The 23,261-nt window shown below is 39.2% G+C and overlaps 1 protein-coding gene and 1 long non-coding RNA gene across 2 annotated transcripts; one reads left to right on the top strand and one right to left on the bottom strand.

Moving 5' to 3' along the window:
* Window positions 1–305: 305 nt before the first annotated feature.
* MYLIP (myosin regulatory light chain interacting protein) lies at window positions 306–13,892 on the top strand. Its single transcript, XM_083360670.1, has 7 exons — window positions 306–497; window positions 1,791–1,981; window positions 9,513–9,698; window positions 10,212–10,409; window positions 10,607–10,771; window positions 11,046–11,469; window positions 12,661–13,892. The coding sequence occupies exons 1-7, from the start codon at window positions 411–413 to the stop codon at window positions 12,748–12,750; spliced, it is 1,341 nt and encodes a 446-aa protein (XP_083216796.1). The 5' UTR covers window positions 306–410; the 3' UTR covers window positions 12,751–13,892.
* On the bottom strand, window positions 3,803–23,261 carry LOC310639197. Its single transcript, XR_014492259.1, has 2 exons — window positions 23,182–23,261; window positions 3,803–4,260 (listed from the first exon to the last, which is right to left on the bottom strand). It is a non-coding gene; the product is annotated as an uncharacterized lncRNA (long non-coding RNA).

Genomic DNA, 23,261 nt, shown 5'->3' with positions numbered 1-23,261 from the left:
TTTCCCTCACTGCTTGAAAATTTTTTTCCCCTGCTTTAGATATTTCCATTTGACATTTTCCCCCCTACTTTTCCCCACTAGTCTCCCCTCGCACATAGAGCGCCATCGGGAATCAGAAGTCTCCGCAGCAATAGCCGAGTCTGTCTCTCTTTAGCGAAAACAAACAGGCCTTCTGAGCTCGGGGTCTCTCGCGGCAGCGCCGCTTTCCAGCGCATTCATTGGCTGGGCTTCGCTTGGGGGCGGGGACTGAGGAGGGAGGGGGGGGAAACCGAGAAGATAAAAGGAGCGCTATCACCGGCGAACCTCAGAGCACCGAATAGACTTCAAGGGTTGTGGGGAACGCGTTAGCGGGGACCGAAGGTGGCAGACGGGGACGCTTTGGAGTGGCGTCTTGGCGACGAGAGGCGGCCATGCTGTGCTATGTGACCAGGCCGGATGCGGTGGTGATGGAAGTAGAGGTGGAGGCCAAAGCCAATGGCGAAGACTGCCTGAACCAGGTGAAAAGCCTCGCTTTCCTTCACCACCCTCATCCCTTTACACCTGAGCAGCCCTTCGGGGCTCGCGGAGGGGGCTCCTCTGGCGCGTGGCCGTCCCTTCCTCCTCCTCCTCCTCGCCCCCCCCCCTCCGGCTCCGTCTGGTTGCCGCGCGCGCGCGCGCGCTCCCGCCCGCGCGCCGTGTGGCTGAGGCGCAGACACGGCGCGAGGTGGGACCCTCGCCTTACCGCCGCCTCGCAGCTCGACGCAGCCGCCGCCGCGGGTGAAGCCAGAAGGAAAAAAAGGGGTGACGCCGGACGGCGGTTCTTCTCATCTCCCGCGCGTGTTGCTTGGGAGCAGCTCCGTTTATTATTTGGTCGGCCGGCTTCTTCCTGAGTTTCCCCCCCCCCCTCACCGGGGAAATCCCACCCACCCACTCCCCTGCTAGCCCCGTTTTAACCGCACTAGCCACGTGGCGTTTGCAAAGGCGGTGGTTCCCCCTGAACCGGGCGCTGCCGGACCTGGACATCTCGCCGGGCTTCGTGGACCTGTTGGGGATGCGGAGGGAGGGAGCAGGAGTGCCTGCTAAGCAGACATTAGAGCCAGGGGTCTTCAAACTTGGCCCTTTTATGACTTGTGGACTTCAACTCCCAGAATTCCTCAGCCAGCTTTGCTGGCTGAGGAATTCTGGGAGTTGAAGTCCACAAGTCATAAAAGGGCCAAGTTTGAAGACCCCCTGCATTAGAGATAGATGTCTGTGGAGTTAGTTCCTCAATCATCCAGGTCATAGTGCCTTTTTCCAAAAGGCAACTGGGCTTGCTTGGTTCTTTTCCTTTGCAAAGGAAAGTTAGAACCGAAGAAGCTTCCTAGAGGAGAAGTGAAACGTTTTCCAAGTTTAAAACAACAAAACAAAAACCGAGAAAGTCCAGTTGCCTTTTGGGAAAAAAAGCACCTTTTGGGGAAAACGGTGCCTCCTCATTTCGACCCCTTTGTTTCCGTGAAGATTTGAAAGTCCAGCCGCAATTGCTGCTTTTGCTATACACGAGGTTAAAGGTTCATATCTCAATCTCTAGAGCAGAGTGTTGAACACTTTTGTTGAACACTTGAAAGCTTTAGAAAGGTCACTAGCTTCCATAAGAGCCCTCTGAGCTGACTTCTTATTGAATGCGTATTCCAAACATATTGTCTCAGCTGGTATAATGGTAGTAATAAGTGAGAAACTATTTGTGTAACCTTGTTAAGTAAATGGGTACCTTATAGCATCTTTCTCTAGTACTCATTACAGTAGTGTTTATGATGTTTAACTTGTAATTATAGGTTTGCAGGCGACTGGGAATTATAGAAGTTGATTACTTCGGACTCCAGTTTACAGGAAGCAAGGGAGAGAACTTATGGCTGAATTTGAGAAATAGAATATCCCAACAGATGGATGGCTTGCCTCCTTACAGATTGAAACTACGGGTCAAGTTCTTTGTGGAACCACATCTGATCTTGCAGGAGCAGACAAGGTAAAAAGAAATAAACCTTCACTGGAAATGGTTTCTGTTTATTATTTTGCACTCTGTGGCTCCATAGAGTAACTTTGGATTTTCAGCATACTTAAAGTGGTCAGTTTTTTCATTTGATCTTAGCTTTATGGTTTGCTTTTTATTGTGTACAGTATATTAGGAAGAAGCCACCATTAAAGGTAATGCTCTAGTCTCTGTACTGAAAATATTGGTGCTTTGCAATTATTAGTGTTCCTATACGGACTTGGCAATAGTTTATCTAGTTATGGAGTTATAGAAGTAAAAAAAAGCAAAGTATAGGCTCCAGTGCCCGACAGTAACCTCTTAGCAGTGTTATTACAGGTCATTTTAAAATGTTCATGACTGGAAACTTCCTCCATATTTTAGTTTACAGGACTCCTCCTTTAATCTGTGTCATATTACAGTAATACTCAAATGACTGTTTCAAACTACAAAGAGAAAACAGATGTTTTTCCTTAAAAATATATAATTCTAAACTGGATTTAAAAGTAATCAAAAACATTGTCATTGACTTTTAACAATTATTTGGAAGACTACTGTTTTATTTGTGGTTTGTGAACTGTAACAAGTCTGTAACACGTCCAGAGTGCATGTTCATTTTCCCAGTAGTTTTTGTAAAAAAAATTACAAAAATGTTTGAAAAGTTTTCTGCATGTATGATGGAAGAATATTCTTTAATTACAGTTTGAGTGTTCATTGAAGCTATCAGTCATCTTCTCTATGGAGAATCAAAATTATAACTTTGCTGACAGATTGGCTACATTATCACATCCCTGAAGAGCCCAGACCTTCTGTTGTTCTACCCTTATGTGGTAGAATAATTGCTGAATATTTTGCTTATAACCTTGTAACAGTGCATCACTGTACAATGCAATCCAAATTATTGTTTAAAATATAATTACAGTACTGTGCAAAAACCACCCACTTTGTTTTAGCAAAGGTTTAATAACCATCTATAATTATTTTTTGGTCTTGAATACCACATCTTGAATATCCAGTTGGTTTGTTGTTTTCCCTTAAGAGTGGCTTTCCTGATGCAAAAGTATGATTTTATGTTTGTCAAATTCTGTTATCTTTTGCATTTTGACTGGAATGATGTGATTGAAAATTGGTCTTAACAAGCTTTCAGTGAATTACACACATACATGTGTCTGTACTGCATGTGATGCTCAAGCATGTCTTGCACAAACCTGTTATAATTTTGCACAGCAGTCCTTTTGGCATGGAGGTGGTAGTAAACACAGTACCTAGTGTTTCATTCCATTTGGGTTTACAGGAGCCATGTGTGTGCTGTTGCTCAAGTGTAAGGGGAGATCATACTATACAATTTCCACTTTAGCCTATGAAAGCTGTTTTTTTCTGCCTTTTCCTGTTTTTGACTAGTGCATACAAATTTCCTGTATTTTCTGGTTGTATTCTGATAAGACTGAGACATAATTATATACAGTCATTATACCATTGCTACAGCAACAAATCTAATAGTGGCCTAAGACTTGAACAGTACTATACATTTTTGTGGAGAAGTGCAGAGCATGATTTATACTAACCTGAGATTTTGTTGGAATTAAAATCTACTGATTTCCATGCTGTGATCTGCACTATGATGATCAAAATTTATGTCACGTCAATAAATCAGCTAGGTTTTTTGGCCTACTTCAACATGTTACGAATGCTAGAATATTTCTAAAGAAACAGATTCCAAGTAAAGACGTTTATTATTTGTATATTTCCCCCCAATTGTCAGCATTTTTTCCTTAGCCTATTTAATGATTAAAGAAAATAGTTTGAGGCAGTACCAAATGGAATAGACTATTTATTGATACAGAAAATATGCTAAATATAAATATGCTATTTCTGCCCCCTCTCTTATGCCATTTATCCATCTTTGGTAAAAGCAAGTTAGGTTTTTAAAAAGTACAGGTTCAGAAAAGAATTGTAGCTGACTCTCAAACACTTCTGGGTGTGACTCATTTTGCAATTGTAAATGTCTCTGGCTTGAAGGAAGAAAGTCTGATACTCAGAAAAGCAACAACAAGGTAACTATAGGTCATTCACTGAAAGTAACCCTTGTTAATAGCTGCTAGGCTGTTTCGTCAAATCAGTGGCTGCTGTCCAGGAAGAAAGAGGAGATGCTTAAGAAATTCACTTCCTGATTGGTCTGTCACAGATGCCTCCGGGACAAAGTTTTGCTTTTGTAGCTGAACTTTCTTGAAGAACTTACAGCAGTCTGCTATAACTTTTTTGGGGTGCTTTAATTTCTAAAAAATTAAAGAGCGGGTAAAATTTTTGAGAAAAGTCTCCTCGAACTGATTTCCCATTTAGTGAAGAACTTAATTTCTCTGACTTGAGCTATATTAGATGTGCTACTTTGTTCAAATGGATGTTTGCAGTTAAAAATGATAGTTTCATTAGACATTTGCACTTGTGAAATATTTGTAATTTGTAGTCCAAACATCAAACTACTGCACTAGGTAAAATGTTTATCTGAGTGGTGTAGGATCTATTGCTTTTTTTTCTGAGATAAGTGCTGAATACCCTTAACTGCATGCAGCAGAGTTGAACATCCAGAGTTAACCTTTCCCCTGATTAATCAGCAGTGAAGACTGGAGCTTGTAAAACCTTTGCTTTTGCTTGAAGTTTGGTATGCTGTTGGCACTGAACTATAAACCAGTCTTATCTGATTCAATTATTTATTTGGTCTGAGATAAAATGAAGCTACTCCCAGATATTCAAAGCGGAAGCAAATTAAATGTTTATTCTAAAAAGATGTTACTCTAAGGAATGTAAAGAACAAATGTAGGGTTGTATTGGCAATCAACAGCGGGCACTCAGCAGAAGTTTCACACTAAATGCTGGGCATATTCGAAAAAGGTACAAGTGATAAGGTATCAAAACCCCTCAATTTTAATAGGAGCAAATAGTTCTGAGATGTCGCTAGCTGTATATGTGGAGTTATATTCCTAAAATATATTCTCAGCCTAGGACAGGGGTCGGCAACCTAAAAAAGAAAAAGAGCCACTGGGAACCGGTTCCATCACAAATTAAAAAAAGAGGGAGCCGCGTGCGTGTGTCCATGCACGCGCATGCGCAAAAAGTTTTTTTGCGCATGCGCGGACGCACGCGGCTGCCATTTTTAAAAAAATGAGATGGAACCGGTTCCCGGTTGCCCGATGGCGACGGCCCGTCTGCAAAGCTGCCGCTTTCGGCAGCTTTGCAGACGGGCCGTGGCAGCTTCCGCAAAGAGCGGCGCCCCTGCCCATTCCGAGAGGTGCGCGCGCACCTCTCCGAACGACCGGAGGTGCGCGCGCACCTCCCCAAACCTTTGGGGAGGTGCGCGCGTACCTCCGTGCGAAGGGGCAGCGGTGCCGCTCTTTCAGGAAGCCCGCCGCGGCCCGTCTGTGAAGCTGCCGAAAGCGGCAGCTTAGCAAACGGGCCGCGGCAGCTTCCGCAAAGAGCGGCGCCCCTGCCCATTCCGAGAGGTGCGCGCGCACCTCTCCGAACGACCGGAGTTGCGCGCGCACCTCCCCAAACCTTTGGGGAGGTGCGCGCGTACCTCCGTGCGAAGGGGCAGCAGCGCCGCTCTTTCAGGAAGCTGCCGAAAGCGAAGGGGCAGCGGCGCCGCTCTTTCAGGAAGCTGCCGAAAGCGAAGGGGCAGCGGCGCCGCTCTTTCAGGAAGCTGCCGAAAGCGAAGGGGCAGCGGCGCCGCTCTTTCAGGAAGCTGCCGAAAGCGAAGGGGCAGCGGCGCCGCTCTTTCAGGAAGCTGCCGAAAGCGGCAGCTTCCTGAAAGAGCGGCACCGCTGCCCGTTCTCCGAACGACCGGAGTTGCGCACGCACCTCCCCAAACCTTTGGGGAGGTGCGCGCGTACCTCCGTGCGAAGGGGCAGCAGCGCCGCTCTTTCAGGAAGCTGCCGAAAGCGAAGGGGCAGCGGCGCCGCTCTTTCAGGAAGCTGCCGAAAGCGGCAGCTTCCTGAAAGAGCGGCACCGCTGCCCGTTCTCCGAACGACCGGAGTTGCGCACGCACCTCCCCAAACCTTTGGGGAGGTGCGCGCGTACCTCCGTGCGAAGGGGCAGCAGCGCCGCTCTTTCAGGAAGCTGCCGAAAGCGAAGGGGCAGCGGCGCCGCTCTTTCAGGAAGCTGCCGAAAGCGGCAGCTTCCTGAAAGAGCGGCACCGCTGCCCGTTCGCGCGGAGGTACGCGCGCACCTCCCCAAAGGTTTGGGGAGGTGCGCGCGCACCTCCGGTCGTTCGGAGAGGTGCGCGCGCACCTCTCGGAATGGGCAGGGGCGCCGCTCTTTGCGGAAGCTGCCGCGGCCCGTCTGCTAAGCTGCCGCTTTCGGCAGCTTCACAGACGGGCCGAGGCGGGCTTCCTGAAAGAGCGGCACCGCTGCCCATTCGCGCGGAGGTACGCGCGCACCTCTCCAAAGGTTTGGGGAGGTGCGCGCGCACCTCCGCCCATTCGGGGAGGTGCGCGTGCACCTCTCCAAACGGGCGGTGCCACTCTCCATTTGGAGAGGTGCGCGCGCACCACTGCCCGTTGGAAGAGGTGCGCGCGCACCGGGCGGCTGGGAGCCGCAAGAGACGGCTCAAAGAGCCGCATGCGGCTCCGGAGCCGCAGGTTGCCGACCTGTGGCCTAGGATGTTCATATTATGGGCTATTGAAATTTTTCTGTATTTTGTTGAATATCACATTTTTTCTAAGATATTCCTTGAGCTTTTGTATAGAATATGGGATATATCATATATACAGGGCTTTTTTGTCATAGAGCGCCCAGAACGGAGTTCTGGCACCTTTTTTGGATGGAACTTTGTAGGGTAGGCAAGGCGGGTTGTATGACGTGTGAGTTCTGGCACCTTTTTCTTTTACAAAAAAAGCACTGCATATATCAGTTTCTTGGCTAATAATTTTAGGGAGGGTGTGTTTGATCTGGTGTTTTACCAAATATATTTTAAGAGATTAAAATGACAGATTTCTAATAGGCTACATTTTTTGTAGCTCTGATTTTTTTTACTAATTGCTTTACATTCTTTTATTTCATGTTTTCCTAATCGTATTGGGCTGGAGCTAAATTTAGACATGGTATTACTAGGTTTTAATCTTCCAGTTTTATTCTAAATGCATTTTTTTTAAAAATATTGTTTTATTAATTTTTTAACAGTCAACTTAATATTCAGTAAACAGTGTGTTGTCTGGGTTTACATTTAAGAAACATTCACTAACTGTTCGATTTCTATAATCTATAATCCGCATAATAACTTTACTTGATTTCCTCTTTTCCCCATAATGTTCTCTTTTACCAACCTTACATTAATACAATTCTTGTTGTTTAAATGAATGATGATTGAGTATAAAAGTTTTCTAATACTTCTACAGATAATAATCACATCAATATAATATTCCTTTTCTATCTAGTCATTCTGGTTGTCTCATCATACAGTTCTTGTTTACATTTGTTTTTCCCACAATGTTCAAAACATTCTTACTGCTTAAGATTTTCTCAAAGTTAATTACATTTAAATATTTAAGTCTATTTTTTTCTCATGTAAGCCTACCCAATACTTTTACCTTTTTTGAATAAATAAGACTAAAAAAAGAATAAAAAAATAAAAAGTTAGTATGCTACTTAACATCTCTATTTCCTATAAGCTATTACATATTTATTTCCAATTTTTTTCGTTCTTTTACCATCATTAAAAATATATTTAATCTTTAAATATTCCATTTAATAAATCTAGTCCTCTATTCTTTTAACTCTTATTCAAAACATTTTTAATCCATTGTAATTTTCTTAGTCAATCACCTTTAGATATCTAAAAAATTTCCTTTATATAAGCCATTCCAACTCTTTTATATTACTCATATCAAGAAATAAAAAAGAAGAAAAAGAAAGTACTATGTTACTTGAGGGGCTCTTCCCTCTTAAAAGTCAAAATCACATCCAAATTTTTTTCTATTTCTCTAACATATTCGAACAGGTGTTTCTCTGTTAAACATTCAGATAGGCCCCATCGTCTATTTTCTTAATTTTCACTTTAGCCTTTTTCTTTTGCCCAGTATCTTTCTTAGTATGTTCTGCTGAGTCAGAATCTTTCCATAGTCTTCTGTTACTGTAGATATAAAAAGTAAGTCAAGTACAGTATCTTTGTGAGAGGCATTTGCCCATTCATTTTTGTTGAAAATCTTTTTATTTCTTTTTCTCTGCTTTTCTTACCATTTTTTGTCTCTCTAGTTCTAGTGTTTTTCCTGGCATCTCTGCAGTCCATTTTGTCCAATCTTTTTTCTTATCCTCAAATTTGTTTTGTGGTGTTAAAGTATAAGTATAAAGTATAAGTTGTCTTTTCCAAATCCAGTATTTCTTGTAATTTTTATTCCACTTGGGGTAAATCATACTTCTTTGTTTGGTTTAGGTTCCATCTTCTATCCTCAAATTTGTGTTCAGTTGTCTGTTTTATCCGTTCTTTCTATGTTGTTGTTTCCTGGGATTTTTTTTGTTTTTGTTGTAAAGTTAAATTGGAGGTGAATTGAGTTAGGGTTTATATGTTGTTGTTTTTTAGACAAGTTTATATTTTCAACGTTATTTTGGATTTCTTTGTGGTTTGAAATCATTGTTATTTGAATTAGTTGCAACATATATATGTCTCCTCTTGAAAAGTATTTAGGTTCTTTCTATAAATCACTGGTTTTCCATGATGACCAAGAATCCTTTTTTTTTCTCAGCAAATAGCTTTGGGGTCAGAGTTAAATACATACCTGTAATGCAGAAAGTTCAAAAAAGAGGGGGTTTTTTTTGTTCCCTGAAGTTTGTTCGTCTTACTTTGTCTGCAGCCCAGATTGTTTTCTTTTTTGTCACAGCTGTTCTCTATTGTTAGAGCTTTGAAGGTCATAAGTAGAGATTAGTTTTTTTCCAGATTTTGCCAAGTCCTACATGAAAGCCATAGCTGTCGTAGTCTTCACACAGTACTAGATGTCAGCACTGGTTTATTTTTCAAAGTTGATAAGGATAGAGAAAATCAATGTTATTACCCAGATTCAAACACACTGTTTACAATCAGCTTAAAATAGTGCTTTTGACTTCAGTTGCTTGCAGCTTGGGCTAGACTTTGAAGTTAGGCTAGCCTTTCTGCTCTTGGTTTCTGGAAGGCTTCTCCTGGATTGATTGGGTCAACTGCCATGTCTCCGAGGTCCCCAGGACTTACTTCTTTGCCGCCTCTTTGGGGCAGCTTCTGGCCCATTTAGGGTCCCCTAGGAAGAAACTCAGCAGAAGGCTACAGAGTCCCAAACCCCTCGACTGCTGCGCAGGACCGGAAGTCCTAAATGCAGTTATATTACTCACACTTTTAAAAAGAATGTTTCCCATCAATTTACTCTGGGGTTTCTTGAAGTTCCATTTATAAAGACAGTAGTTCTGTCTTTCAGTTATTAGCAGAAATACTGTATTTCTTGTAATATTTGAGCAGGTCTTAAAAGTTGCTCAGTTTCATTTCTGCATTACAAAAATACATTTCCTGTTTTAGGCATATGTTTTTCCTGCACATAGAGGAGGACCTTCTGGCTGGTAATCTACAGTGTTCTTCTGAACGTGCTGTTGAGCTAAGTGCATTGCTTGCCCAGTTGAAGTTTGGTGATTATAATCAAAATACTGCCCAATACCACTATGAAGAGTTCTGTATGAAAGAACTTACCTCTTCTACTTTGGACAGGTAACTTTTGTGGTTAAACTTTTAACACAGAAGCATATAAGAATAATTATTTGTAAGTTTCGCAATTTGGGGAGATTGTCTTAAATGTGCATCTGATGCAAGGGTTTTAATTTTTGAAAGCATCTGTGGGAAAGTTAATATATTAAAAATGGGCTGCTTTCTGTGAGAGAATTTACTTTTTTTTGCTTGTCCCTTGAACTGATTAGGATATTAAAGTGATTAACTTTTGTCTTGACCTGATACAGGTTTAAATAAAAAATTATGCTTTTGATTCATCAAATGACTTTTCTCAATATAACTGATAATAATTCAGTAAAATTATAACTTTTTGATCCTCAATATTATTTATACCTTTAAATTAATTGTATTTAAATTAAGAGTTATGGATTGTGTAAAATCTGTTTTAAGAGTTCCTAATACAATCTTAAGAACTTATAGTGGCAAATCAATATATTTAAGTTATAAAATAAAATCAAAATTGTGATTAATCTTCTTTCATATTTTTATCCACAGTATTATTGCAAAACATAAGGATCTTGAAGGCCTTAGCCAAGTTTCAGCTGAATATCAAGTTTTACAGATTGTGTCAACACTAGAAAACTATGGAGTAGAATGGCATTCGGTCAGAGACAGTGAGGGGCAAAAACTTTTTATTGGAATTGGCCCTGAAGGCATTTCCAGATGTACAGATGACTTTGTTCCCATCAACAGGTGATTACCAGAAAGTCCTGCCTGAAAAACTTTATCAAAAGCTTGTAAAATAGCCAAAGGATTCTGAAGCATGCAGCTGTTTTATCTGAGTCTCTAGCTTAACGGTATTGAACATTTCTTACTGTGTATTGTTGAAAAGGATTGTTTCATTCAGATGTATTTTGGTTTCATTCTTTGTATTTTCCCCATTGCTTTAGGATTGCGTATTCAGTTGTTCAGATGGCTACACAGTCTGGGAAGAATGTATACTTAACTGTCACTAAAGAATCAGGAAACAGCATAGTTCATCTTTTCAAGATGATCAGCACCAGAGCTGCTAGTGGATTGTACAGAGCAATAACAGAAACACATGCATTTTACAGGTTTGTATTTCTGGGGAGAGACACACATGTAAAAGTTTTAGGTCAAGTTCAACTACAGTGTTCTTGACATTAATATGTAAGTAGTTTGTCATACCACTGTTCTAGTATGTTGTAAACAAGAACATAATAAATCCATTTTATATAACTAACATTGGAATCTGTGTTTATATTACACATGGCTTTTTCCCTCGCCACATTCTTATTTCAGTAGTATTGAGATATAAAGGGAAAAAAGATTGATTCATGTTTCTTTTATATCTTCCTTTCCTGCTAGGTGTGATACTGTTACTAGCGCTGTCATGATGCAATATAGCCGAGACCTAAAGGGTCACTTGGCATCCTTATTCCTGACAGAAAATATTAATCTTGGGAAAAAGTATGTATTTGACATTAAGCGGACATCTAAGGAAGCTTATGATCATGCAAGACGAGCTCTTTACAATGCTGGCATTGTGGATCTAGTTTCAAGAAATGACCAAAGCCCCCCCAGTTCTCCTCTTAAATCATCAGAAAACGGTATGAACTGTAACAACAATTGTGAGGGTCTCAACTGTCAGCAAATGAAAGCTGTTCAGGAAAAACTACGGAAATTTAAGGAGTCTCTGCTGTGTATGGCATGCTGTGAAGAAGAAATAAATTCAACATTTTGTCCATGTGGCCACACTGTGTGCTGTGAGACATGTGCCATACAGTTACAAGTAGGTATAAAATCAGTTGCCACAGTGAAATATTACATTTTGACTTCAGTTCTAAAAGTACTGGAAAGTGTTTTAATTCTCAAAGCATACAATAACTTAGAATGCAGGATTTAAAAATCAGTTCATGGCTAAGTATAGTCGTGCATCAAGACACTATGGAAGGAAGAAAGGGACAAGCCTCATTGATTAACATACAAGTAGTATGTTAAATATAAAAAATAAAGCCACCAAGTTTTAATTGAAATTTCTAAATGTTTTCTTAGGATTTTACTGTTTCCTAGACAGCTGTACCCAAATATGGGTAAATATGTAAAATGTTCTAAGTTGGCGTAGTGAACCAGTTCTAGAATCTGTCTTCATATTCCACCAGAACAGATCAATCCAAATGTTCCATGTGTCTATGTTTCTGGAAGTTGATTCACTGGAACCAGAAATCTTTAATTGGGCTCCAGATAATCCACTTCTGGAAATATATAAATCATTAGATGAACACTCACAATATTTCTTTCCAGAAAGTTAGCATTTTGGAGCTGCATCAGTCCATAACTAGTTTTCTGTGGCCTCCAAAGTAAATCCTTCAAATAGAAACATAATTATAGGTCTCTAATCAGTAAGTTAAATGAATCTTTCAGAGATGCCAAGTAGTGAAAGGGTACCTGCAAGGCTACAGCATCTTCAGGGAGGAAAGAGAGAGATATCCGCTGCCTCTTCACTGTTGGAGCAGTTGACCTAATGGCTTTATCTGGTCATTCACTATGAAAAATTCCTTTCCCACTTGGGGAGAGAAGGAAGAGGAAGCTGGAAAAAGTAGCAGAAGAAAGAGAGTGGCATTGGGGCTACCGTTTCTTTATTGCAAAAATCCAGACTGCCACTAGAGGACAGAAGTGATAACAGAAAAATTTTAATTTTATGTTGCTATTTAGTGGCATTCTGGATGTTTGCAGTCCAGACAATAGTTCATACATTGGAGTCCCATAGATGTTGCCTATTCCTTACATTTTGGAAAAGAGTCATTGGAAGAAAGCATTTGCTGTGTAATTGGGGTGTGTGTGAATAATAGCCATTAATGCTTTTGATATATAAAAACAAAACTTCAATAATGTAAATTGTGTATTAGCATTTTCTGTTTATGAAAACTAATGAAACTCTAGACATTCAGTTGGTAACATTACTCTTGTGTTTCCCTTCTAGGTATGTCCAGTCTGCAGATCTCAAATAGAACATGTGCAGCATGTATATTTGCCTGCCCACACCAGCTTGCTTAATTTGACTCTAATATGACCTCTATGTTGCTTTCTTAACTAATCCATACTTCCAAAGTACTGCACTAAAAGTTCTGACTCCACTGATAAAAGAACTATCACTTCTGCATCTGCCAGCAATTACTGGAAGGACCATGACAAAACTTGGAAAGGAAGAATATAAAAAAGCTCTTATTAGAATAAATTTTAGAGGATATACTGTGAATGACTTGTAGACAAACTTGTTATATGAAACAGCATTATTAATAAATTAACAATATTCTGAGAGTGAAAAATGAAAAATTAGTCTGCAGTATCCAGCAGTAACTCAGTTTTATGCATTTTATTAAAATCATTTTAAAAATTACTTTATCTAGCATGACCATTCCCATTTATTTTTAGAAAGACTAGTTTTTAATATGTACGTCTATTGTAGTATAATTTTGTTTCTGCTTTTGTTTTACTGAAGTAAGAAACTTATTTTTAAATTTGTACACTTTAAGAGATTAAGATTGCAAAGCTTTAAAGCAAAAAGCTGGCTTTATTCAGCAGATCTTGCAGTCAGATTACTTGCAAAATTTACTATCAACTTTTGAGTCAATCAGCCTGTTGGGTACCTAAGAAAATGTGGATAAAGCACTTAAAATGTAACTTTGATTATCTAAAGATTTTTTATACTTAGAAAACTCAGCTATTGTTTCTGTTCATATGCCTTATGTTTGGAGAAATGTTCCTCAGATTCTATAATCTTAAGAGTTTTCTTAAAATGCAGTTGTGTAAAATTTCTTAAAACCCATCAGCCACAATCCCTATCTTCTCTTAGGATTTTGGATTTTGGTCAACTTGTGAATGCTACAGAATACTGAAAGGTAGATGATCATGTGCAATACTAGCTGAAATGAAAGCTAGAAAAGTCACTTTACTGCAGCTTTCTAAATATACTGTTCATATTGCCTTAATGTAGCAGTAATATGTGTATGCATTTGTTTCTTTGCACAGACATTTTGTCAAATATCAAACTCTACTTTTTTATGGCACATTAGCATATAAATCTTGTTCCCAAAAAGATATTTATTTTTTCACTTTGTAAAAATGTTTTGTTTCCACATGAAGTAAGAGCTCCTATATGGTAGAAAACTTCTCTTTTTTATATATTCAGGTTAATAAAGGACTTTTAAAATAGTTTTGGCAATCTTCTCTATATCTTAACGTGTGTATTAAATTTTATCTATTCAATTCATCACAAAATGTTTGCAACCATAGCTATGATGTCATTCTCTTACCCATATTTTTTTGGCTGCAGTATGATTGACTTCGCCTATAGGGCTGTTATAAAGATGCTTTTTTGGTTATATAATGTTTAGGTTCGTCAGGTCACCTAACATCCATGTAGCTGATCAGTTATTGAACCAGTTGGCAAAGAGGGAATAGAAATGTGGCTTCATTGACAAAGGAGGCATAGTTATATCAGAGCATAGCACTGTGATAGTTCTGATATGACATGAGAAAAGCATGTTAAGTGTCTTAAGGGTATCCTGGCCTAGGTACAGGTGCATAACCAGTGCACTAGATGAACTTATACAAAGGCTTTACTGGCCACAGTTGCACTTCCTATTCTAGGAGGTTTGATCTAAAAAATTCACCAGACTGTACCAGCATTGAAAGGGGAAGTACAATTCTATTCAGGGCTAAAAATGGACCTATCCCAGATTCAGACAGTCAAAACATCCTCAGTCATTCAGTCTTGTCAGGGTTATGAGCCCATACTTGCCCAAACTGCTTCCAAACATAGTTATAAGAATTTGCTGTGTCACCTGTTTAGCCTAGGGCCAAAATGTATAGCTGGATAAGGTCAACAACTAATAATATTGGGCCACCAACCAACAGATGACCTCATTCTTTCACTCAAATGTGAAAGCATCAAGCTTTGAGGTACTCCCCCTCTAGCTTGCTTTCTACTCTTCTCCCTTACACTGATTGGATGAAAATTTCCAGAAAGTTGGATCCAGCAAAGGCTTTTTGAGGAGAGTGCTTATTACTCCCTCCTCAAAGGTAGGAGGCACTGCCCCTCCCTCAAGCAGCTACTACCATATTGGCCAAACTGTGTTATCTCACAGGTGGCCTTCACCAGCCAGGAGGGTCATGGATCTAATACAATCTCATAATCTAATTTGTGATGAAGTCTGCAATAGAAATGACATTTTAGTCCCAGATCTTCAGCCATTTGTTCACCTCAGCAGCTTTTGAAGTTTTCACTTGGTTGCCTTACTTGGTTAAAAAGTTGGTCAGTTTTTAGGACTTAAGGTTTTGCACCATAGTGCACGGCCGCGGGATAGCAAAGCTCCACTCCCCTCAGCCAGTTTCGTCCTATTGGGAACCCTAAATGGGTCTGAAGTTGCCCCAAAGAAGTGACCATGAAGGAGGGACACTCCATTGATCATGAAATGACAGCAGTCATTTTGTTCGATCTTGGGGGAAGCCCTCCAACCTGACAGGAGAAAGGCTAGTGTGGCATCAGCCTGTAGCCCAAGCTACCTGCAGCCACAGTCCAAGAGCACAAACGAGAACATAGTGAACAGTGTGCTTGGAACTTGTGAGCGTATCAATCTTCTCTCTTCTATCTACTAACTGAATACTTGGGAAAGGCCCCACCCCAAAGAAAGAAAACCTCCAAAAGTGAAGGGAGGAGACTATCCCCATTCCCTCATAGATGGAAGCAGTGAATTAATACTAAGGGGGAAAGAAATAAAATTTACAATACTATAGTCAGGAGAAATCTAGAAATTAAAAAAAACTGCTAAGACTAGCCCTAAAAGGGTTTTAATGAAATTATACAAAATATATAACAATTTTTTGTCTGAAAAAAACTGGAAAATGAACAACTACTGACACCTAATGAAGAACCAGAGCACAAAACACTAACAATAACGACTCAGAAATAATGACGCCTAGAAACAAAGAATAAGCTGTTCCCTTAAATTTTAAATAACTTTGAAGATAGCTGGGAACAAAGAAAAAGCTGGCCCAGCCACAAGATTAAAAAGTGTCTGAAGAAAAATACTTGGACTGTTTAGAGAAAAAGAAAAACTTTGGCTCTTGGCTATTCTTTTAGAGGAGAATCTACAGGAAGGTGGCTTAACATACTGAATTGCAATTTTGACTAATTGATAATTAACCCCTGAACTAAAATATTGATGAAAGACTATTTGAAGTGGGGAGACAACATGGATATCGTACACTTATCAACAAATGACAGGACACCACACTCAATATTCACTCTGGAAGGATTTAGCCTGGAACATCAAAGACTCAGAAGCAATATTTCAAGGTAAGACAAATACTTTCCAAGAGGAAATGTACACAGTATTACAACAGATATAAATGACAATAGATTTAAACCACAAGGAAATCTAGAACTTTGACAACACAAATAAGCACATGTCTAATCTAAATCTACAATCAAAAACATCCAGAAAATGACCTGGAACATCAAAGACTCTCAGAAGCAATATTTCAAGGTAAGACAAATACTTTCCAAGAGGAAATGTACACAGTGTTACAACAGATATAAATGACAATAGATTTAAACCACGAGGAAATCTAGAACTTTGACAACACAAATAAGCACATATCTAAATCTACAATCAAAAAACATCCAGAAAATGATGGCGAATGAACAGAAAAATCAGATAATAGAACACAGATTAGAAGAACATGATCATATCAACAAAGCTACAAATGAAAAGAATCACAATTCCAACACAAACAGGAAAAAATCTACAAGATTTTGATATAACAATAAAAATGCAGGGGACTATAGAATTCCCAGGAAAATCATTGGGAGGCAGAAAGTATATATCCTACCTATTCTATCTTCTGTATTCCCAAAAATACTTGCAAAAACTGCTGGGTAAGGGGAATATATTAACTTGGAAAGCTAGTCAGCAAAAGAAGGCTAGAGACAGATTCAAGAGATTTGAGTCACCCTACCAGATGGAGCATTACATGAGTAAACTTTTGTTTGAATATGGTTAAAATAGAGAACTTTGAACATAAACAGGCCCTATAATGAGTGATAAGAGACTTAAGTAATATAGTATGTTTTACAATATATGAAATGTAAAAATAAAATAAAAATATTGGGATGATGTAACTTTTATAAATATAAGTGAAATATCAGAAAGGATGTTATACCCAGATGTTATAAGACAGATAAGAAGCACAGTATTTTTATAGTACATGAAACATGAAAATATTGGGATGGTGAACCTAAATGGAAAAATTTGGATATCTAGATGACTAACATTGAGAAAATCATGACTGATAAGAATGGATTGAATAAAAGGGAAAATTAAGCTTAAACAAAAATCACGAAAATAGGATGCATGGTGAACTAATGAGATGGTGGTTATAAGAATAATATAAGCTGATAAAAATGTTATACATAGGTTATCACTATCTGTATAAATATGAAAAAATGTCTATAATCATTTATATATTGAAAATATTAAGAATTATATTTGTTTAAGGTTGAAGGAGAATACAAATGGGAGAAGGGAAGATCAAAGAAATATATTGTTAATATACTAATCATGGAATTATCAAATTTAATCATTTTTGACTGTTATTATTATTGCCTTTTTTCTCAAATATATAAACGAAGACAACACAAGGTACACCAGGCACTGGAGATTGTTATTGTTAAAAACCAATAAAATATTTTTTTTAAAAAAAGTTGGTCAGCTTTTATTTGTATATTTATTTTTCTGTCACTCTGGGATTGTGCACTGCAAACTAGATATCCTGGAAGATTTATGAAATTCATTACTGATATTGCTTATAACCCCTTTTTTCCTGATTTCGTAGTTTTATTCTTCTCTTTCTTTTCCCTTCTATGTGTATCTCCCCATTTCATTCAATCATCCCTATCTGGGGTTTAATTGTCTGTTTTTATTGGAAATAGGACAGAGCTTTGAATGTGGTATGTGGGAGAAAATTTGATACATGAGATAAGATTAAGTTTATAACGGAGGCACCTTATTTCACAGGGAATTAAACAATAATTTGCTATTTTTTTCCTAGCCCCATTCTTTTGGGATTGTGGCTTCTAAGAGGTATATGTATGTATGCACTCATAAGAACAAATGTGTCATATTTATTGGGAAGGAGGAAACTCTAGGATTTATTTTATTTGTGTTGAAAAGACATGAAGGAAAAATTTGATTATTATCATGGTTTACATCTACTCTGCTTTTGGTGGGGAATCAAATTAAATATATTTCTTTGAGACAAATAAACTTTTGGAAATTTTCTAAATGTGCCAGGATTCTACAGCAACATTTGCATTAATCTAACATCTCTAAAAGTTAGCTGTACATGTACAACCAGGCACAAAGTTTCTGTGATACATGAACTTTCTAAATAATTGTTTTCCTTGATACTTACGTTGGAAAAGAGATGATCTGTTCAAAAATATATAAAAAGTGCTGCAAGTCTGCCAAGTTTCTTTGAAAAAGGAAGCCTCAGTACAAAAGGGCAAATCACAATCCAGTTAAACAGGTCATATTTTTGCCTTTTTGACCTACAACATGGCTGTGCCAGCCTAGCAAAAGAAAAATGAGACAACTGTATGAAAGATTAAAGGTTAAGATAAATAACCTTTATTCAGGAACATGTGAATGATAAACACCTGCCGATTAATCTTTGCAGATGATAAAAGTTCAACTTTCTGTGCATGTCTTCCTAAGAAAGAAATACAAGATTAAAAGTCCCAGGGCAAGCTGTAGACTAGAAATTTTATTTGAGAGCTATAACATTCTATTTATAAATGACCAATTCTAAGCTTGTGCAGGAACTCAGATGTCAAGTTTTCCAAAAAGCCATTGAGCTAATACAGTACCACATGTTGTGTATAGGTAGAGTTGTTAGTCCTGTTTCTGAATTGTTTGCTACTAAAAACAAGGTTGAATGTTGTATGAACTTCCAGATGTTGATAGACTGAAGATGATGTGGTCGGCCATGTTAGAATTTCCTGGCTCTATACATCTGGAGAATGGCTGGATGGGTAAGGTTAAATTTTTTAAAAAGTGTCTTTAAATAAAAGCCAAACCAGCAATTCAAGCACTGTCAAATATCAGGTATATTCCATGCTGGTTGTAAACATTTTAAAAAGTCATCTTTGCATAGCTCAGTCTTATGCTTGCTTACTTACAAAGATAGCACTCAGCCACTTCCTTCTCTTGATAACAAGAGATGGTATGCTTCAGGCCTATCAATTAAAGAGTGTCACCTGATGGGACTTAGGAGGAAGTGGGCCTTCTCACTCACAGCACTGGCCATCTAGAGTAGCATGAGCCCAGAGATCTGAATAATTCCAACTCTGACCTCATCACACAAGCCTTGAAGACTGATCTTCTCCCAGGCAGATAGTGTGATAGATCCCTTTTGGAAACATGGCAAACTGAGAGTTATTTATTGCTCTGAGATGTCTTCTCTGCTTTGTTATTGTGATTTTTATTGTTTTTATTGTTTTATTGTTTTTAATATTCTACATCACCCAGGGTCATTATTGACTCAGTTGGCTTTAGACTTTGGACAAACAAATTTAAAAAAAAAACTTCTTCCAAAGTACACTATTATATCTCAAAATACAGTACTGATAGCCTAATGCCTAGCAATCCTAACTAGACAAATTACTTTGGATAACCTCTATGAAAGGCAGGAGCTGTTATATAGAAGAAAGCATCTGAACTGCCCATAGTATGGGATCAAATCATATAGGACTTTAAATGAAATGAGCAGAATATTTGTGAAATGTATTTCATAAATTAATCAGAAATTAATTGGCAGCTAACATCAAGCCCTCAGTACAGGTGTGATATGGTTGCTTTACATTTCTAGGAAGATCAGTTTGATTACAGAGTTCTGTTCTAGTACAGGTTTATGGACTAGACGCTTAGTAGATTTAAACCAATTATAGGACAGTACTCTACTCAAGGTTATTTTCTTCCAGGCATAATAGATAAGGCTGATAAAAGACAAACTTATCAGTGTGAGATGTTTCTCCCAGTGTGAGAAACATCTGGATACCTGTTTCTTCTAGATCACCATAACAAGGTCAGCCCCTTCCTTGAATTCTGATCTCTTACAATAAGCAACTTCACTTTTTCTATATCTGATTTCCAGTCTCTCATACAAGTTTCCAAGTGTCCAAGCATATACAGGAGTCGTATATTACATGAAGATATTACTGAGGAATAGATTTCAGCAGCAACATGCAGTAGTGCCCAGTTCTGAATTCTATGATGATTTACCTTGCCCGTTTAATATACATTCTGAAATACACCAGAGATGGAACAGAACTGTGAGGGGACACTACACTCCACTCCTGTTTCAAACAGCAATTCATTCCAAGCAACACAGTATGGAATTTATTTGCAGACTGGACAGAGTTCCCAAATCTGCAGAAATATTTCCTGGTATCAAAAGTTACCGAGAGTTTAAGAATTAACAGATATAAGTTTGGTCAATCTCCATCAGTTAAGACCAGTTAAGTGTGGAATTCATCGCTTCCTCTAAAGTCAGTGTGCAGTGGATCATGAATTTAAATTGTGTCAGTGACTAACAAATTCTCTCTTCCAGGTAGCAGCAAGGCCCTCACAAAATCACTGGTGGATTCAACTACAACTTTTTCAACATCTCTTGCAAACTAACCGGTCCAATAGTCTTTGCAACCAGGCCATCTTAATAGATCTACTGCTTCTACAGATATGAGATATGCTACTAATATACCGGTAATCTTAAGCAATCAAGGAGTGTAGGCTTATACACTGTACAGTACAGAAGTTTCTAAGTTTCAGCAATTTGCAAACCTGCTATGTATAAACAGGATTAAAACAACATAAAAATATAAACCAATCAAAATTTCCATGTGTCTAGGCAGCCCTTTGGGTATTGCTCCAAGGGCTCCTATTACCGTTGCTACAACCATTGATTTCTTCCTCCATAGTCCCTCAACTTCTATTTGCAAATCACAATATTTTGTTATTTTTTTCTAGCCATTTCTCTTCAATTCGTGCATCACCCTGGTATTTGCAGTATCAATGAACCAGGTTTTTTTTTCTTTTCCTCAATAGTGAGGTCAGGCATCTTGTGTTCCCAGTAATTTTTGCTGCATTTGAGCCCAAACTTCTAACAAAGCTTCCAGTATATAATTTTGGCAACTCAGTCATGACATTGTAGATAATCAGTCTGTGAGATTTTGCTGCAGCCACTGATAAGGTGACCCACTCTTTCATCTTTCTTACTCCATATTATTGTTGTTGTTGATCATTGCACAGTCAGCCAGATGTTCAGACTGGATTTGGCATTTTTGTCTACCTATCGAGTCCTTACCAAGGACCTGAGATAGGCAGATGTGGATGTTTGATGGTATTACAGATATAGTTGCAGGATGGAAGTAGTTCCTAGTAAGGCCGCCTTTTGCAATTGACTAATGGCGAGTTTGTCAATGACAATGGTGTTTAAGTGGTGCTCCAGTTGTTTTGAGATTGCACTCAAGGCGCCTATTTCTATTGGTACTACCCTTGCTTGCCTTTGCCACAGTCTTTCTATTTCTATTTGTAGGTCTTTGTATTTTGTTATCTTCTCCAGTTCTTTCTCATCTATTCTGCTGTCTCCAGGCACTGCCATGTCCACTATCCAGACTTTTTTTGTCTTTCTTATCGACAATTGTTAAGTCCGGGGTGCTATGTTGCAGCTGCTTGTCTGCTCGAATTCTGAAGTCCCAGAGCAGTTTAACTTTATCATTTTCTATGACTTTTTCCATTTTATGATCCCACCAGTTCTTGCTTACAGGCAAATGATATTTCTTGCAGATCTTCCAATGCAACATTGTTGATACACTGTCATGCGCTGCTTGTAGTCAGTCTGTGTGATCTTCTTGCAGCAGCTAACCAGGTGGTCCACTGTTTCTTCAGCTTCTTTGCATAGGCAGTACTTACTGTCTGTTGCTATCTTCTCAATTTTGACTCTGTATGCATTAAGGCTTGGTCTTGTGCAGCCAGAATTAGTCCCTCGGTCTCTTTCTTCAAGTTTCCTGCTCTTAGACATGGCCAGGTCTTGTTATTATCTGCTTTCCCAGCTATTTTTTTAAATGTACTGGCCATGTAGTGCTTTGTCTTTCCATGCCTCTATTCTGTTCTTCATTTGGTCTTTCTTGTAGGCCAGTTTGGTCCCTCCAGTAGACAGTAAGCCTTCCTGATATACTAATTTCAGTGCATCTTCATCATCGTTCAGATATTCTTCCAAAGCCATTTTTTCTTCTTCAGCCTCCTGATGTACTTGCAGCATTCCACATCCACCTATTTGCCTTGGTAGATAAGAGTTGTTGTTGTTATTATTATTTGCACTGTCAGATTTTTAGAATGGACTTGGCATTTTTGTCTTCCTATCAAGACCGACCAAAGACCTGGGATAAGCAGATGTTGTTTGATGGTGTTATGAGGTATTGTCACAGTATATGAATTGTTCCAAGTAAAGCTGCCTTTTGCAATTGACTAATGGCGATTTTGTCAAAGTTGGTGGTGTTGAAGTGTTACTCCAGATCAGGGGTGTCAAACTCAATTTCATTGAGGGCCGCATCAGCACTGCGGTTGCCCTCAAGGGGCCGGGTGGGTATGGCCAGGGTGGGCGTGGCCTACTGGGTGGGCATGGCTAGAGTGCGTATGACCTACTGGGTGGGCGTGGCCAGCTCTACATCGCATCAAGGGTGCCTATGGGGGCCTGGGCAGGAATGGGACAGATCTGAGGGTCTCTGGCAGAAGAAGGGTCTCTGGGCCAGGGCCAAGGCAGAGGGGGCCATTCTCTCACTGTTTCCAGGATAGCATCGTGGGCCGCATGAAACCACTTCGCGGGCCGGATCTGGCCCCTGGGCCTTGTGTTTGACATGTCTGCTCCAGATATATTAAGACTGCACTCAAAGCATCTATTACTATCTTCCTCCTCCACCACCACCTTTTAAAAAAACAACCATTACTTTTAATATTTTAAAAAGTTATTAGGCTTGGGCAGTCTTGGATTTGAACAGACAAGTGCTCTGGAGAGGCCTATGTGCAATTCTTTAAGGCAGCTGTGATCTTATCCAGATGGCACAGCTGCCCTTCACAGCTGCAGCAGAGGCCAGGGAGGAAACCACTTTGCTGAAGGAGTTGCTGACAAGTGTTAATGCACATCTGTCCATGTTTCAAAGCACTTTTCTATTTTGAATCTTAAGTTTTGCACAACTCCAACACACATAGGAGATGGAGGAGGAGCCCAATAGAATATTTAAAGACAAATTGGAAAATATAGAAATAGCATCCGAAATGCTAAAGCTCAGTTATCTGAGGCGAAGGAGGATGCTTCATCAAGGATTTCATAAAAGTTTGCTGAAGAAAAAAGAACAAATAAAAAAAATCAGTATATTACTTACTCAGAGAAGACACCAAACAAAAGGCAAAGCTACTCAATTCCTGCTTTGACTCTCCCATGGGCAGTATGTGTGCCAACAGG

This window comes from Vipera ursinii (genome assembly GCF_947247035.1).
Source record: "Vipera ursinii genome assembly, chromosome: 3".
In the NCBI taxonomy this organism is placed as follows: Eukaryota; Metazoa; Chordata; class Lepidosauria; order Squamata; family Viperidae; genus Vipera; species Vipera ursinii.
This window is presented reverse-complemented; position numbering and strand designations above follow the sequence as displayed.

Coding starts and splice junctions, on each gene's coding strand:
- MYLIP (XM_083360670.1), top strand. CDS start 411: ATGCTGTGCTATGTGACCAGGCCGGATGCGGTGGTGATGGAAGTAGAG. Junction 498..1,790: donor GCGAAGACTGCCTGAACCAG/GTGAAAAGCCTC, acceptor TTGTAATTATAG/GTTTGCAGGCGACTGGGAAT. Junction 1,982..9,512: donor ATCTTGCAGGAGCAGACAAG/GTAAAAAGAAAT, acceptor TTCCTGTTTTAG/GCATATGTTTTTCCTGCACA.